At 41.6% G+C, this 17,734-nt stretch overlaps 1 protein-coding gene across 3 annotated transcripts; it reads right to left on the bottom strand.

The window, feature by feature from the left end:
- Positions 1-3,486: 3,486 nt before the first annotated feature.
- On the bottom strand, positions 3,487-16,445 carry LOC139631625 (sushi domain-containing protein 6). 3 transcript variants are annotated; one of them, XM_071495951.1, is made up of 5 exons: positions 16,266-16,445; positions 10,411-10,517; positions 8,495-8,695; positions 5,173-5,314; positions 3,487-5,066 (listed from the first exon to the last, which is right to left on the bottom strand). In XM_071495951.1, exons 2-5 carry the CDS (start codon positions 10,502-10,504, stop codon positions 4,724-4,726), a joined length of 780 nt encoding a protein of 259 aa, XP_071352052.1. In that variant the 5' UTR covers positions 10,505-10,517; positions 16,266-16,445; the 3' UTR covers positions 3,487-4,723. The 3 variants fall into 3 exon arrangements, with proteins under 3 accessions (XP_071352052.1, XP_071352050.1, XP_071352051.1); XM_071495949.1 differs by having other exon boundaries at positions 5,173-5,317; positions 16,266-16,442; XM_071495950.1 differs by having other exon boundaries at positions 3,487-5,063; positions 5,173-5,317; positions 16,266-16,442.
- Positions 16,446-17,734: the final 1,289 nt, after the last annotated feature.

Here is a 17,734-nt window from a genome sequence, read left to right as displayed (position 1 = left end):
CATCCATAGTACAGCAGGTCTGATCACCTGACCGCTGTTAAAACAGGAAATCACCTCCTCTGTGTCGATGTGCACATAGGCGTTTGGCCTGAGACTGTTTAGGACAAACACAAAAATGGTTTTGCTGCTGGAAAGTAACTAAACATGTTCATTCTGCACTTTAATACAGTTTTTATAGACTTGAACTTAAATTAAGATTTCTGTTTCTTTCTATTGAACTTTTTACTCCACATTATTTCTCTGTGGAGTTACTTCACATACACACATAAAGATATATCATATGTTTATAAAATACAATATATTGCTTTATATTAAACCAGTGGTTTCCCATGTTCTTTGACAAAAGATACAAATCTATGAACTGTATTTATTTTAGAGTTTTAGTTACTGGTTACTTCACAGATTAAGATTTGACATATAAAACATCTGATGTACTTATAAAAGATGCATTTTTAAAAGTTAAACTACAATAAGATAATTAAATGTAGCTCCACCGCGACCAGATACAACAGTAAAATGCTGCTTACACGAACTGTAAGTACATTTTACTCACTTTTACTTCAGTAACAATGCCGGACATTTACCTGGAATGGAGTATTTCTACGTTGTTGAAGGATCTGAATCCTTCTTCCTCCGCTGCATGAGCACTGCAGGCTTTAAAAAGGTAGGAGCTATTAAGTAAATAGATAAAGCCTGTCTCTGTTCTTCTGCCCACACCTGAATGAACTGAATTAGATGTGTTCAGTCAATCAGTAGGTGAAAGGCACAAACTGAGAGAGAGGCTCTACTCTGGACAGTCAGGCGTGGGCAGAGCAGAGGGAGATGTACAGTAAGTAGGACAGAGAGTCCTCAGAGGCAGAGCTGGGAACAACCAGACGAATGAAAACCACTTCATCATCGTAACTCTTAAGTTTGCTTTAAGATTTATTCATCAGCTGTGACTCAGTAGCTGTAGACTCACCCTGTTTGCACAATCTCACCCTGGTGTCACACACTGAGGAGCTCGAAATAGCTTTGTGACAAATCTAATGGGTGTGGGGGTGGGGGGCGTCCTCCAACCTCTCCCTTCTCGCAATAAGAATATTTTGAAAGAGTGAGATTTTTACAAGGATGACATTTCATTCTTTCTGGTAACAGTTTCAGCCTCGCACTGTTTCCTCTCTGGTTTGGACTTGTGTAATTCAATGTCAGCTCAGTCACTGTCTGTACTCGATGTGGAGAGGCGACTTCCTGTGTGTTCCTGCTGTCCTCGAACACTGGGCCGTGGAGGTAAATGGCTCCTGATTACATAATGCTGGTTGATGTATGACTCAGGCAGATGAGCAGCTGTTCAGAGTTCATCAGTTTCTCTGTAAACACCACAGGAGAAAAAAAGTACTTGACTTAGATCCTATTTTCACCAGTAAAGAAAAAAAATGTCATGAGAGTTCTGAGACACTTATTTTTAAGAACTTTTTTCTAACCTGCTTTGAGTGAAATATTAGATAATTATAACTCTTGAATATTTTTTGAAATTAAACCATCAGAGGAGTTTAGAGGAAAGCAACTCACAAACATCTGAAACCTAACATATAAACACAGCTTTGTAGTAAGAGGTCATGAGGTTTAATGTTGAAAAGTCATTGTTTTTCACTTTTATCGTGTTTTTTTCATGTAAAAATCTTGATCTGAAAAGTGCCTGTGAATGAGTAAAAGAGACAATATATTTTCCTGAACAGAAAGTGGAGATGGAGAAGAAGCACCTCAGCACTGCATCTAAGTACAGTACACTTACAGTACAGATGCACTTTAGTGTCTTTAATCAGTCTTTTCCTTATCAGTGACGTGTCCTCATCCATTCATCTGACTGTAATCACAGCTGACTGCTTACAGTAAACAGAAGTGACTCTTCTCCTTTTCATTTCCTGACAATTCACAATGAAGCAGGCTGTCTGACTTTTAACCCCTTAATCACCACTGTCAGTGCTTGAAATTATTCTCACAGGAGAGATTCATGATGTTTCTCTGTAAAGGAAATACATTCATGTTTCCTGGGAAAAATCCTCAGCCTCACATTCTTCCAGTTTCTATTGAAACTCCAGCTGTTCATGTCCAGTGGATAATCTTAAAGTGGTAAACTGCTACAAGTTGTAAAAAGTTTGAGTCACCAAAACTGAAGAGTCATAGAAATCAGGCTCCTCTCGGGATAAAGAGACTGCTTAACGTACAGCTTTTTCTGCAGCAGTGGAAGTAAATGAAGTCTTGAAGGTCAATGCAAACAGTTCCTACAGGTTGATGACTCACAGATCCTCTGTGTGTACAAAGGCAGTGCTGGAACAAACAGTGTCACTACACTCTCTGATGCATTATTAGGACAATGCTGTGCTGCAGGAGGCAGCTCTGTGTGTTGCTGTCAGAGTGGTGAGAAATGAACAGAACCAGACGGAGGCTTCATGTGATGACGTCCAGCACAGTCTCCAGACTTAGACCATGTGGAGCTGGTTTGGGATGAAGTGGACAGAAGGTGAAGGCAAAGCAACATTGTCAGGGCAAACTTTCTGAGTAACATTTGATTTCCATTGTAGAAAAAAACATCACACATGTGTTCAGCTGCTGGATCAGTCAAAAGTTCAGAATAAATTTAGAATTTAAGATTCTACGATTTCTGGATCTTATGTTCTCTCATCACCTGGAATTTTAAGATTCACAACATGCACAGTATGAAAATTAAAGTGGTGTCTGCAGGTCTCAAAAAATATAATTGTAAGTCCTTAAAAGAGACTTACAAATATGTGAGGTCTGGTTCTGCAGTAAAGAGAAGAAGTAGAGATTCCTAACCTTTATTTCTTACATTCACCAGGTCACATTAAATAGTCTAAATGTCTGAAACTCAGCTGATCTTCACTGGATCTCATTCATGATGCTTTTATCTCTTAATCTTTCATTAATCAGGTCTGTTGTTGGTGTGTGTATGTGTGTGTGTTTGTGTGCATGTATGTGTGTATGTGTTTGAGTTTGCATGCTGACCTGCAGCAGGCGGAAAGGAAAGGTCGATCATATCAGGAACAACTTTGTCTTATGAGGAAAAAAACTGGTTTATCAGCAGGATGTGGAAAACCACAAAAACAGTTTTTTTTAAAAACGTGCAGATAACAGACTCTGCATCTGATTTTTAACATTTTAACATTTCCTGGCTTCAGTGAAAACCATCAGATTCTGCGAAGATTCTTGCTGTTATCCTCTGAGAAAACTGATAAATGGTGAGAGAATATCAACTATAATCAAGATCTAATGGTTGGATGGTGGTTAATTTAGCTTTTCGCTCATAAAGCAGACTGAGTGCAAAATTAAAAAGAAAGTAATACAAAACATCAGAAGTGTTGGGAGTAAAAAGGAAAGGATTTCTTTACCGTCCTGCCTTGTGCTAACACACCTGCCATATCCCCACACTGAAAAACTCAGCTCATCAAATTAACCTCAGTTAAGTCACAAACAAGATGGAGGATATGGAACAAAGAATCTTTTCAACATTTATTCATATATAATTCTGTGCAATAATACAATGTACAAATAATCATTCTGTAAATATTACAATCCATATAATAATTAAGATCTTTTGCCACAAAATAAAACATAAAATACATTCAAGGTCTGTGAAGGCGTCAGTCGCTCTGCAGGGTCACAGAGAGGGAACCAGCGAGGTGCAGAGAGGACAATCAGAGTTTGATCACTGAGGAGTTTCAGTTTTATTTGGAGGATTTGGTCCCAAACTTGTGCATCTTGTTGGTTTGTGTGTTTGTTTTACTTCGTACTGAATGAACACAGGAGAAACACTTTCAAAGACTATTTGGTTTCAAGTCTCTAAATATCTGCTGTACACAAAATTAACTTTTTCAAATGAACATTATCACACACTGTTTATCAAGTCACCATCTATCATCCGAGTGTGTGTGTGTGTGTGTGTGTGTGTGCACCACGCAGGCTTTACATCAACAACACTTGCATGACAGTCCAATTAGGCTCAAAGAGAAACACTGCACAGAAGTCTCAGATAGGAATGGAATAGAGTCGGTTGCCGTGGAAACACGCAGGTTTCTGTAACAGCATGTCACTGACTTCATGAAGGAAGCCTCGATCAGCCCCGTCACTGACGGGAAGGATAGACTACGTCTCCAGAACAACACTGAAAACACACATGCACACACACACACGTATCGCTGCAATCCTGTGAAAACCTCGTAAGTTTGGTTGATTTGTTATTTAAACTGAAGGGTTACACTGTCATTAGAAAATAGCTAACATTATCAACACACTAAAAAACAAGGCAGCTTTGTTCCTGAAGAGATGACATTCTGGATACAAGGTTTTCACCTGACAGCAGAGATAAGCGTGCACATTAACTCCCTCCTCAAACACTCATACAAAACACTATACAATCAGCATTTCATTAATGTACTTCAGTCCTCTTCGGTCAGGTCTTTGTGACCTGACAACTGGCCAATCAGAGCTTATATGCTTCGTCTAAACTAGCGTGTGATAGGACAGAGTGTCCCGATGCTGGTGAGCTGCAGCCAACCAGGAAAAGTGCAGGCATCTGCTGTCAGTCCATGTCTTTGTTGTTTCAGCCGCCTGCAGAGTAAACGCTGCAGCAGTTGGCTGTCAATCAAAATCGTGCTTTCATAGCTAAACAACTGCACTCCGTGTGCTGGGAACTTAGTCATACATGAACCCGACAGTCTGTCAGTCAAGTGTCCTTGTCATCTGAAAGAGCGACATGTAGCTGCCGCACCTCCTCGTCACTCATCCTGTTTCTGGGGTGTGATGACTGTACCTCTTCGTAAGGGGGTGGGGGGTTGTCGGGGCTTTGGGTGGACAGGAGAGGGTGGTGACTGCCGTCTGATTGGTTGTTAAGAGACGACTGGTGACAGCTGGGAGCCTCCTGAGCCAAAAGCAGTTGGGTGGGTCCAGGTGCTGAGCAGGCAGGGAGGCGCTGGCCCCAGCTGCCGTACACCGCCTCCTCGTAGGAGGGGAGAGAGACAGGAAGTCCGTCCACCATCAGGTCCAGCTGGTCTGAGGAGCGACGGCTGCTGGAAGAGAGAGAGAGAGTCATTCAATGGAAGAGTTAGCAGGTGTGTTATACAGGTGAGGTGTCATTGAGCAAGACACTGAATCCTTCTCTAATCCATTGCTTACCTGTGTGATTGACAGGGGTAGAGGCGGGACTTGACGACCAGACAGGCAGTGGTGGTGAGCAGGAAGATGGAGACGCCCACTGCTGTTGTGGCCATGCTGGGCATCGAATCATTGGACCTGTCATCAGGGTTCATGTTAGGACCTTCTGAGGAGGAGAGGGACTAATGTTTAAGAAACACAACCATAGACACTGACAGACAAAAACTATACCACTGTTTGCTGCTGGGGGAGGAACTGAGCACTCGCTGGATGATGGCAGCTCGGAAAAAAACAGAGTGTTCTGAGGAACTCACACTCAAACATGACGATAACACATTTCCTGCTAATAAAGTAGGAAATATAACAGTAATATCTGGACAAAATGATGATGATGAAGCACATCTAACAATCTGGATAGTTAATTAACACTAGCAAAATACATCTACATCTATTCTTAGGGCGCATGCTTGTGTTTCCTTCGGCCCACTATACACTGGTTCCATGGCCCACATCTGGCCCATATACAGCATGATGGTCAGATGCCACCTCCACATCTGCAGTCACTCAACACCAGAGGAGAACAGCAGGAATCTACCTAGATGTGGAAGAGTATGGGCCAGACTCAGGTGTATACTGGGGCAGAAGTTTCTGGTCATAAAATGAATCAATAATTCTGATCACTGATTAATTGTTTAAATCAAATCAAATCAAATCAAATCAAATCAAATCAAATCAAAGTACTTTAATGATCCCAAACTGGGAAATTAATTAAGTCATTTATCAAGCTAAAACACCAAATCTATGTTGTTTCACTGATGTGCAAATATCTTCTTTTTTCTATACATGGAAAGTATTTGGGGTTTTGGGGCTCTCAAAACTTGTTTTTCACAAATTTTTGACCTTTTTACTTTTTATGAACAATCGCTTAATAATAATTAGAAAAAAATAATCGCAGCCACAGGACAAACAGGAAAAGAAGATACACCCAGAGTTACAGTGTTTGCATGTGGCTTGTGCTGAAGATTTTCATGTAAATTAATGACTGTTAAGTCAATGTCCATGACACAGTCTCTATCACAAAACGGTGAATGAGTCTATGGTCCACTGATACGCAGTTATGAACTGACTTTCTCATTAAAAATGCTGTGTTAAGTTGCTGCTAATGCAGAGCGAACATTTTCTACTGCTGCAGCTTCACATTAAAAGAAACACAAGCTGCCTTTTCAATAGTCACAGGAAACATCGTGTGTTTGCCAGCGAGCTCAGCACTTACTGCAGTCATTCATCAAAAATGCCTCCACTAAAGAAGACAACGGTCAGTTTTTCTGACAGCGGATCAGAGGAGAGGGAGCGGCTGTTAGATGAAAAGCTGCAGGTGAGCAGCTCTGCTCACAGACTGGTGCTGTGTGCAGCATCAAATCAGATCACAGCTGGAATAGTTTGTTTTGCTGTAGTATTCAACCCTGTTTGCTGTTAGCATCTACAGGTGTCACCAAAACCGACTAGGACTGAAATCTGAACTCAAGTTTGGCACTCTAAGTTTTTAAGACATCGTTTTGGTTGTTTAACAGCAGAAATGTCAGAAATAAGTGAGACAATGAGCCAAAACTGTAAAAGAAGCCTAACAATGATCTGTGCTGCACCACTGTGGGAAAACCCATGTAATCTGTGGTGAGGGTCTTAAACACTGTAGATTATCCAATACAAGATCTATGAAAGGAGGTGTTTGATCAATTTATGTGGTTTCTCTGTGCCCTTGAGAATACGGCAGTAGCTTTCCATGAGGCTCTGTCAACGTCAACACAGAGGAAATGTTTAATGGTTATTATGGTGGCTTAGCCCGCTTCCTCTTTCTGCGCTCTGACTTCCTGTCACAGCACGAGTGAGTGAATGGCAACAGAGGAAGTCGGAACTGGTCTGAGGAAAGTAAAGCTTCTCGTTCCCCTGCAGAGAGTCTAAGCATGTCTGCGCGTGTCTGTTAAGTAGGTCAAAAGATAAACTGCTGCATCTGCTGCATCTGCTGCTGCTGCTGCTGCTGTTGGGTATATGTGAGAGGGATCACTCCTCAGTCTCAAGGTGCTCTGGGGGTTTATGATTATTGGTATTAGTGCTGTGATGGGGAGATGACACCTGACACCACCTGATCCCACACCATCAAAGCTTCAGAGACTTTTTTTTCCCAGCATATTTCATGAGAAGAGATAAAAGTTTAATTGATCGAGTTGCCGTAGCAACAGGAAAATGAATACAACCAAAAACATAATCCAAATATATCAAACATTTGAAATAAGAGTAAAAATATCTGCTTAAACTCGCAGTGCCCACGGAGAAGTGCTGTTATGCTGACTAATGCCCTCACACAGCCAGACTTCATTTCATGTCTGGAATTGGCGGCGACACATATTTTAAGCATAGGTAACCCCACTGGGAATCAAACCCCATAACCCAACCACAACAACGAAACGCCTTCTGCTTCCTGAATACTCAAAACAAGAAGGAACTGTCAAAAAAATTACTAATCAGCCTGAAAACTGACTGGATGAACACTGTGTGATGAGTCACCAGTAGATTACAAACTGAGGAAATCGCTGAGGAACGCTGTGATGCCCAGTGCTGCTGGGAAATGTCAAGAGATGTTTAGAGTCCTCTAAGAATATCTGCTTACTAATAAAGAAAGGAACTTTAAAGTCACATGCCTTGTGTCTTCTTTGAAAGAGGCTTTTAGCCAAACTGCAGAGAGAGAGGCAGCTGAACCATGGGAGGGAAACAAACTACCAACCTGGCTGTTTGAGTTCAGCTGCTGAGCTCCACAGGACTGAAATCATCTCTGCTACAAATGACCTAACACCCTTTGTGTGGGTAGCTTTATTATTATTATTATTATCATTTAGTATTGCAGTTATTTTCATTGCAGTTTTAAGTGTTTATTATTGTGTTTTATTCTATGAAATGTCTCCAAATACTTAAAAGTATCTACTGCAATTTCCCGGCACCAGGGTTGACTAACTTTGTCTGACTAACCAACTGAGAAAAATTCTGATAAGCTGAAACCAAAAATAGTTTGGTATTTTTCTTGAAAAATTACCAAAACAATAAAGTGATCGACAAACCTATTAATGGACTGATCATTTCCTTCCTAGATTTCTTCAAGCGTTCAGTGGATTAATGTCTAAACATGAATCACCTGGATTCTGAGCAAAGAGAAGTCACTTCCTATTAACCCAGCAGGTTGCAGTGAAACACCACACCCTCAGCAGATACTCAGAGAGCTTGAAGCTTGATTATATTATAAAAACCATATCACTTGTTAGAATCCAGTGTATTCAGTCTTCCAAACTCTCACCTTTGATGGGGATACAGGCCGGGATTGGAGGCTGCCACCTCCCGTGGCGACACCTGGACACGCGGACCTTGTTGATGTGGTATCCGGGCTCACAGAAGAAATGGATGGAGCTCTTCTGGGGGAAACCTCGACACGGAGACGGATCGCAGCGGAAGCCTCCATGTTCTGGCACCAGAGGGTGAGAGCAGTTGCTCAGTCTGCCTGCAGAGACACAAAACACTGTGGTGAGGGCAGGTTTTTACAGGGAGGGGTGTTTGTGTTGCCTTTGTGCACTGGACGTCAGGATTATTGGATCCCTCCACCACGCACCATTGCTATTGGTTAGTGTTTATATTTCTCAGGTGATTTCCTCACTCGCAATGCTATAGAGGCCTGTGAAAGCTGCCAGTCTCTGCAGCTACTGTCCAACTGTTTGTATCGTTATCCTATGACTGATGTGGTAATAATTCAAAAATTTTAACTGTCACAAACAGGACATGGCAGCGTCCCTCTCTCCTGGAGTTACTCAGTGTCTTTCAACAATAGATGGTGGTCATTTACTGAGCAGCTTCAGACTGTGAATGTAACTAAACAAGTGAAAGCATCATGCAGACACAGTGTTGTGGTGAGAGGGTGATGGGTGGTGAATGAATGTGAATGAATGAATGTGTTGGGAAGAACTCAGGTTCAGTATGAAAGGAAGGGAAGGTGATATTATCACTGTAAACAAATGCAGACAGGTGGTAAAAGAAAAAAAAAATTGAGGCTCAGGATTTGGTTCTTGGTTTGTGTATTTTACTTTAATGTTGTGGATGCTGTTCATTTCCAGCAACTTGCTGCTCATTCAATGAAAAGCACTGCTGCCCACAGCCCTTTCTGCTTACCCAATGGACAGCTTTGCCGTAGCAGCCAACAGTCTTACCCACTTCCTCTATTTCTTCACCTTCCACCCTAAAAGTCTGCAACTGCACAATTATGATTTCCACTGCCTCCGCAAGCTCTGTAACCCCAAACACATGTGGGGAGTAGGTCGAGTGTGAGGCAGAGAGTGGAAAATCACTAGATTTCTGCAAATGAAGCCACACTGAGAAAAGTCATGCAAAGGCTTTCATGGGATTTTACTCACCTTATCAAATTCAGAGCTGTAGATTTGTTGTGCATATATTTAGTCTGATGAACGACTGTAGCTTCAGAAAACGAGTGAACTAATATTAATTAAACCATGAACTCCCATGTGAAGAGGAGGAAGCAGGCAGTTCGCTTCAAACCTCTAACCCAGAGTAAAAATGTTGAGCTGAACAGAAACTGGCTACATCCTGCGACACACTGTGCTAAGTTCATCTAATGTTTCAAAAGCAGTCATTATAAAACATTGTGTCTCCATCCAGCTCAACATTTATCTTGGTCATATTTACAGTTAAAACCATAATTCTTGGTGTTTGAGGTTTCTTCAGTATCAGTACCCTTGTGGCCTATTGCACACATTTCTCAATGAAATGAGAAACAGTTGCTCTTTTCAAAGGATTCCCTGAAAAGTCTTTTTCAGTTTCATTATTAACAATATGCAGCAGCAGGTGAGCTGAAGAGGACACTCAGCTCAGAGGACCCCAGAAGTTTGTCTTAGCTGCACACAAATATTTCAAAACATGTGCAAAAAAAAAAAGACTTTTGAATCTTTTCTCTTTGATAAATCAATATAACAAATTCTATGACTATTTTATTGGTTTTCTATTTGTTAACAGTTAACCAGACTGATAATTATTACCAGGAAGCGTCAGTTTTGTCACTTTTGAAAGATGAATTTTCAGCAGTTTTAACTTGAATCCTGTGTAAATGGTTATTTTTTTTACAACTTGTACTTGTTAAATATTCATCTGTCTTATAAAATGAATGATGGTAAAACCATAGAGACGTTGGGTGGAGGTCAGAGGTCATACCTGTAGTGAGCAGTGGCGAGGAGGCCAGGAGGAGGAGTCCACAGACCAGACTGATGCGTCCACACGGCCATGGATGCAGGACTGACGCAGACATCAAACCAAACTTCCTGATGAGACAGCAGAGATAAAAGGTCAGAGGCAGAGAAAACACAGAAAAACACCAGCGGCCATCTTTCACACACATGTGGCAATCACGCACATACCCGAACACAGTGTGGTCAGAGTTCCAGTGAACAGGAAGCAGAAGTCACACCTCTCTCTCTCTCTCTCTCTCTCTCTCTCTCAGGGGCTGTGAAGTAAATGTCCGAAATGTAAGAGACATCACAGCTGTGAAAGAAAAGGGACCTTCCCTCTGAATGTCTTGTCAGCTGTGGACCAGCCTGTTGTTTGCTTTGACTGACAGAGCGAGCCTGCTGTGGTGTTGATTCACACCTGTCAGCTGCTGAGTGCCCTCCACACCTCTGCTGGATGCTGTTGTTGCTCACTGAGCAGCTGCAGTGATGAGGGTCTTCAATTTGAATTTCACAGCACAACCTAAGATTTGAACCACTGACCTCCCATCTGTGCCTCGAAAACCTCAGAGCTAAACTTACTTAAACTAGCAAACATTCATTTAACAAGGTGTCAAAATGGGTTTTATCATGTAAACACCATCATCAAAATGTGATGGTGCCTTGATGTAATTAACAGAAATACAGACTTTGTCCTTTTCCAAATTTTTCTTATTTCACTTTACTTTAGACAACAAAGATACTGGAGCAGGACAGAAATCATTTGGTCTACATCAGGAAAGGAAACAGTTAAAATACCCATCACAGTTCCCTTCAGAGCCTGAGGTGACGTTATCAAATGTTTTGTCCAAATCCGAAAATAATCACTTTGCTATGATTTAGACAATTTTTGACATTTGAGAAGCAAATGAACAAGAATGCGTGGGGTTTAAAAAAATGATTAGCAATAAATCAATAATCAAAATTCTTGCCAATTTTTTTTTACAGTTGATTGACAATCAATGTCGATTGGTATCGATTGGTAATACTGATTGGTGCAGCTCTACAAGATGTGAGTGGAAGAGAAGCACATTTTTTCTGCTGAGGTGCCATAAAGCAACTTCAGTACCACTTTAAAATAAAGCTCATTTAAAAAACATTCAGCTTGTGGGGGGTTTAAGAAAGTCTACATGTTTTATTGGTACTTGATGCAAAAAAGAAGATGACACTAACAGTGTTAACATAATGTCCCTTTATGTAGTAAAACGATCAAGCAAAACCTTTTCTCGTCAAACACAACCTGGTGGCACAGGACATCAGACGCAGCAGGGCCAGGTGTGGCTCTCACTACCTCATCAACTTCAACTTCATTATTTATTATACTTAAGTTTTTAACCTTGTTCACAATAACGCATATATATATATATATATATATATATATATATATATATATATGCATGCAATAATGCATGACCGTGTTTCCACTGTGGTACTGCAGTGAACCAATGACAGTCTCATAAAAACAGATTCAGACAGTCAGGGATTCATATGTCATAGAACTTAAGGAACCAATCCTGTAAACTTTTAACAATGGTGGGCGGGGCTAAATAAACCTGAAACCTTGTCAGTACAGAGAGCTAGAGTTTGCATTAGCCCAACCACCAACACTGTGTTAGCCACTGCCAGTTACAAGCTAACAAACAACATAAACAAAGATGCTGACTGTGCTAACCGTTCTGATTTGTCTGCTCGTCTCTGATTTTGGTCTCAACAGACTCCTGATCTGAGTCTGGGTCTGACTGAGGCTCAAACATGTTCTCAATGAGGAAGTAAGAGCAGATGAGCTTCCGACTTTTATTAACCATGTTAACCAAAATGTTAATCATGGCAGAGTATTTTTACATGGTTTAAAATATGTCTGGAGGAACTTTAAGATGGGCCACAGAAGGTTGCCTCTGTGTTCTGCGACATCCTCTTATCCAGGCCAGGTTTATAACATCACAGTAAACCTGGCCTGTCTTCAACCTTTCAGTCAACAGATAATGAAACTATCACCTCTCACTGTTTACTGTCCCAGTGTTGACCATATTGACCAATACCCAAACCTGACAGTGCTGCAGCTGAGCAGCAACAAAACTTGTCTTGATGCTGAAACAGAAACCCATCACCGCAGCAACCCAAACTCTTTCTCCAGATGACTTGCACCACATTCATCCTTGACACGCACTTCCTGTGATAAACTAGTGCCAACAGAGTCAGGCCTCTGCTAGAGTGCCAGCCTAAATGCCACACTGTTGTCAGTGTGTGAAAATGTTTGTGTGTCTGTGCTTTGCTATCTTTAGTGTGTATTTTATGCTTTTATGTCAAGAGAGATGCCAGTCATCTCAGGAGCCGTGAGGGAGGGCCCCCTGCCTCACGATGCCAGTCACACTCACACACACACACACACACACACACACACACACACACACACACAGAGGGTTCAAACATTGCAGAGGTTTGACACATACACACATGAAACACACACACACATTCACAGCTCCATCTTCTGTGACCACAACCTGCGTGGGATGTCTGCATCTTAGTCATCATGGCCCTCTGTGATATTATAACTTCTGCTGTAATGTTTGACAAGAAGGAAACAGGGAGGCAACAGAAGTTTTTCTGACATCATAAAATAAAAATGGATCTTTCTCTAAACTCACTGTATCCTCAGCTCCCTCCAGGTGAGAGCTGGACACTGTTTCCTCTTCACAGTTCCACCATGGTTCAGACACTTCAGACCACATTTTCACAAAATCATGAATAAAAGATGTGTAAAAAGATGTGACGCATCAACACCACCACAATCACAATCACTACAAATGTTACCCTGGCAGGCCCGAAATGTCAGTTTTCCCACATTATCTCAGTATCAGCTTGGTACGATCTTCCTCTGCTTTGATGCACAGTGTGTGTACGAGACGTGACGGACACAGTCTTTGAGCATCACTTCAGCTACACTTTTGTTATCGTCTCTCATCTACAAATCCTCTTCATGTGGATTTCAGCTGAGACACAGAGCACAGCATGGACTGAGCAGATAACAATCACAAACATGTACTTTTTATGCACAATAGGTCAGCGATAAAGCATGTTAAACTGGCTCTGCATTTCCTGGAAGCCCACTCTGGCTACGTGTTTGTGTATGTGTGGTTATGTGTGAATCTTTGCAGGATTCAGATAAAGGTGTCAAACAAATACCACATTAGGTGACATCAAATGATGTAATGTAACATTTGCAGCTATAAACACTGCCTGCTATATCTTTCTTGGAAATATTGTCTGGCACACAGGAAGAGATGTGTTTTATGTTTCCAGCCACAACAGTAATTTGTTTGGTGCAAACAGTGGAAGAGCTGGGTCGTTAACATGAGCCATGATGAGAAAAAGGTTTCCACCTGGAGAAACCACGGGGAAAATCTCAAGAAAAAACATTCTGCAGGGAACACCCTGATCACCTGACTCCTGAGAAACACCTGAACACCAGAGATAAGCAGAAAACACAGTCTGCTTTGCCGCTCTTACACTTAGTTGGTAGTAAGTAGTGTTGAGCGTCTTCACCTACAGAACCACATCTGAGAGTCTGGTTGATCAGTAGCTGTGGAGGTGACTCCTGCTCTGCCAGTCTGACCTTTGCTCTTTCTGCTCTGCTGCTTCAGTATTTCTGAGCATGTGAAACCAGCAGCTACAAACCTGTAGACGGCTCAGCTCAGGGTGTTAATTTCTTATTTATTAAGATCTGACTCTAGTTTTTAACCACAACTGAGGAAAACATGAGTGCACTATCTTGATGTCTCATTATCACACGCTACATTACTGCGATAACAAAATGTGTTTCAACAGCTCAATAAACCTACATTGCCTCATCAGCTCGACATGTCATCAGTCTTAATTAATTTTATGATAATTGTTACCAGTTTCCACAGTGAGGTTGGTATTGTGTTCACTCTGTGTGTGTGTGTGTGTGTGTGTGTGTGTGTGTGTCCTGGAGACAGCTACTGTAGCTTCAACTACCACAGAGGCTGTTTTCAGTACTTTGGCAGGTGTCTGTGTGTCTGGAGACAGATCTTTTTCACTGCCATAACATCAGAACTTTGCAAAAAAGATTCTTTGCAAGTCTGTTTACAAAAACAGAAAAAAGGAAGTAAATCCAATTTCAACAAAACACAAATGTAACCTGTAACCACACCTTCAAAGTTTCCTCTTGACTAACTTTAATTTGATCTCAGTGGATTTAATTTAAACTGAAGGACACCATGAGGCAGCACATTAACACCTCCAAACGCTCAGTCTGTTTGACAGGATGAGCTGGTGTTTGTAATGCTCTCAACAGTCAGTATACACAATGCACAATGAACATGCACAGCATGCAGTGGACCTGCTGATGTTACATTACTGAACAGGTCACAAGGGATGCAGTGGAGGGGGTAGGGGGCGGTGGGGCAGGTGGGGGCGTAGACCCACTGAAACTCATTTGACCCAGCTTCTGTTATTATGTGGGTCAACACATTTGTGTGCTGACATAAATACTTTTATAATTTAATCCATAAAACACTTCATGTTCAAAGTAAGTGTGAGTTAAACTACAACGATTTGATTATAAAAGAGTTTATCAATGTATTTATTAGCAGTTACATGGTGTTAGTGTTCACAACTTATAGTCTTTGTTAGCTTTTGCACAAAGAGCTTTTTTCTTTCTTTTTTTATTTTTATCTCCTGTGTGTAACCACTGATCTGGGTGATACACTGCTGCTACAGTTCTCCTTACAGAGATGACCTGAAATGGTGCCACTTAAGGTAATGGAGAGTCACAGCAGGGCAGGTGTTCGCAAACATGTTGCACACCTCAAAACTCACTCACCCACACACATACACACACAAAGTTCCAAGACTGAGATTATGTCTATCTGTTTTAAAGGGTTGCAACCACTTTCATTATCAATTAATCTGACAATTATCTTTTTTTTAATTGATTGATCAATCCATTGGTCTTTGAAATGTACAATGTGAAAAAATGCTGTTAATATGTCGGAGCCCAAGTCAAAAACCCACAGACAGCTAAATCATTTATAATGATACAAAACAGAGAAAGGCAGCACATTCTCACATCTGAGAAGGTTCTGCAGGAAAAAACAAACTATCAACCAAAATGAAAATAGTGACAGATTATTTTCCGTCAATTAATCAACTAATTGTTCCAGCTCTGGATTTAATCATAGTGAAAATAAACTCTAAAAATACACCCTTAAAACTCCAAAAACCTGGCTGGAACCTCGTGCCTTAAAGACACAGTTAAAGACCCCCTTAAGAAACCTGAAATCCCCTCAAGATTCCTGACACCCTATAAACACCTGGAATATCTGAACCTGAACCCCTGTTTGAATCCCACAGAGGATGACCTGTGGATGGTAACACAGTTCATTATGTAAATAGCTCCTTTGTTCCTCAGCAACATCAGTGTGTGACTGGAGGCTTCGATCATATTCCTCTGATTATTAACTGTAAAGCCTTTATGATTGAATCCGCTTTTATCACCGCAACAGTAATAATCCATAGGTTCCGTTTACATGCTCGGTATGAACTCTAAACTACTTAAATCCACCGCCTACAATCTTAACAAAAACACATAAAAACACAGTGCGTGTATTTTTCACGAAGGCAATCAGAGGACGGAACCACGACGTCTTTATGTGAAAACACATTTTAATCACCGGCTCTCTCCGCTTTGACGGTCAGCCGCCGTCACAGGTAAAGTTAAAACGCGGACACCCCTCCTCATGAATGGAGCGGGTGATGGAGGTTTATATGAGGGACCCGTCTCACCTGAGAGCCGTAAACCAGGCGGCAGCGGAGCGATCTGCACTGAAGCGGCTGTTCAGGCTGCACAGGCGGACAGACTTCAGGATGGAGGCTGGAGACGGGTCGGAGCTCGACGGTCAGCTGACGCTCGCTGCTCCTGCTCAGCAACAAGTGGGACCTTCTCGGCTGTCGCTCCCTGACTCATCGATCAGCTGTGTTTGACAGCGACAACCAGGCTTCCTATTGGCCGCTGCGGGCCGCCAAACACCGCCCACCTGCGCGGCTCCGCCACATTCTGGAAACGCTCTTTATCTCCCACACCCACTCACCCACACACACACACACACACACAATCACCCACACACACACACACACACACACACGCACACAGTCCTGTCTTCATGACTTCAGAGGACATTACATTGACTTACATTAATTTACCCAACCTTCACCATAACTAGCCTACTACTTGCCTAACCCCTCGTTTACCCCAACCTTAATCTAAACATACCATTACCACACACACACAGAGAGAGAGAGAGAGAGAGAGAGAGAGAGAGAGAGGAAAAAAAGAAGGAAATTGTGGCCAACACCAACATAAACATAAAGATAGACACATAAGTTAATACCTTAGAATGACCACATACTGAATACCAAGTAAAGCTAACTTACTGAAACCCTTCAATAAAAGCCACAAACTCAAAAAAGGCCTTTAATGCTGTGACAGGCTCTACAGTTTCATTAACTGTGGTTCAAGAGTCTGCAGCCATGGTGGCAGCTCTGTGGGGCTGAACTTTAAGACTAACATCAGTACACCAACATGCCCCCAGCGACAGGGCTGACATTTGATTAATAGCCCTAAACACGGAGTACAGCTGAATTTGATGGGAGTGTGTGTGTGTGCATAAATATATATACATGCACACACACACACACACATATATATATTCAGTAGGATCCCTCTTCTGGGAACCATGAATGTTTGATGTCCATACACAATGTTATGGCAAATCCATGTGCTGTTGAGACATTTCAGCCACAGCGACCGATCAATTGACCGATATTTCCATTTGCCTCTGAATATCACAGTCACCTGAGAAACACTGAAAGTAACTAGAGTCCATATCTTATCCTATATATTGCACTGCTCACAGTTTAACTCACAATCTCACTGATATATTTATCACAGTTTCACATCTCAGTTCTAAAGCAGAAGCAGTTTGTTCGAGATTGTACTGTTCATAATTTTTTGCTGTTCCTATATTGCAAAATGGTCCTTATTGGTGACCTAGTTTCATTATTCATGTGCACCTACTGTGGAAATAGGAATATACTTATGATGAATATACCTTCTATATGAATAAACTAACTACACTGTCTTTTTAAAGTGACCAACCCAACCATGCTTAAATGCACGACTCCTGTAATCAACATTAAACTCTAAACTCAGCCTTTATCTTGAACCAGCCACTGAAGAGCTGAAAATCCAGCAC

Source organism: Trachinotus anak, unplaced genomic scaffold, assembly GCF_046630095.1.
Source record: "Trachinotus anak isolate AG129_WGS33_773 ecotype Australia unplaced genomic scaffold, CSIRO_AGI_Tana_v1 ptg000014l, whole genome shotgun sequence".
NCBI classification, from domain to species: Eukaryota; Metazoa; Chordata; class Actinopteri; order Carangiformes; family Carangidae; genus Trachinotus; species Trachinotus anak.
This window is presented reverse-complemented; position numbering and strand designations above follow the sequence as displayed.

What these genes read in the sequence shown, in the direction of transcription:
- LOC139631625 (XM_071495949.1), bottom strand. Translation starts at nt 10,504, where the DNA reads ATGTCTGCGTCAGTCCTGCATCCATGGCCGTGTGGACGCATCAGTCTG. An exon ending in GGCCTGTATCCCCATCAAAG is followed by an intron (nt 5,318 to 8,494) that starts GTGAGAGTTTGG and finishes TCTCCTCCTCAG; the next exon opens with AAGGTCCTAACATGAACCCT. An exon ending in TACCCCTGTCAATCACACAG is followed by an intron (nt 5,067 to 5,172) that starts GTAAGCAATGGA and finishes TCTCTCTTCCAG; the next exon opens with CAGCCGTCGCTCCTCAGACC.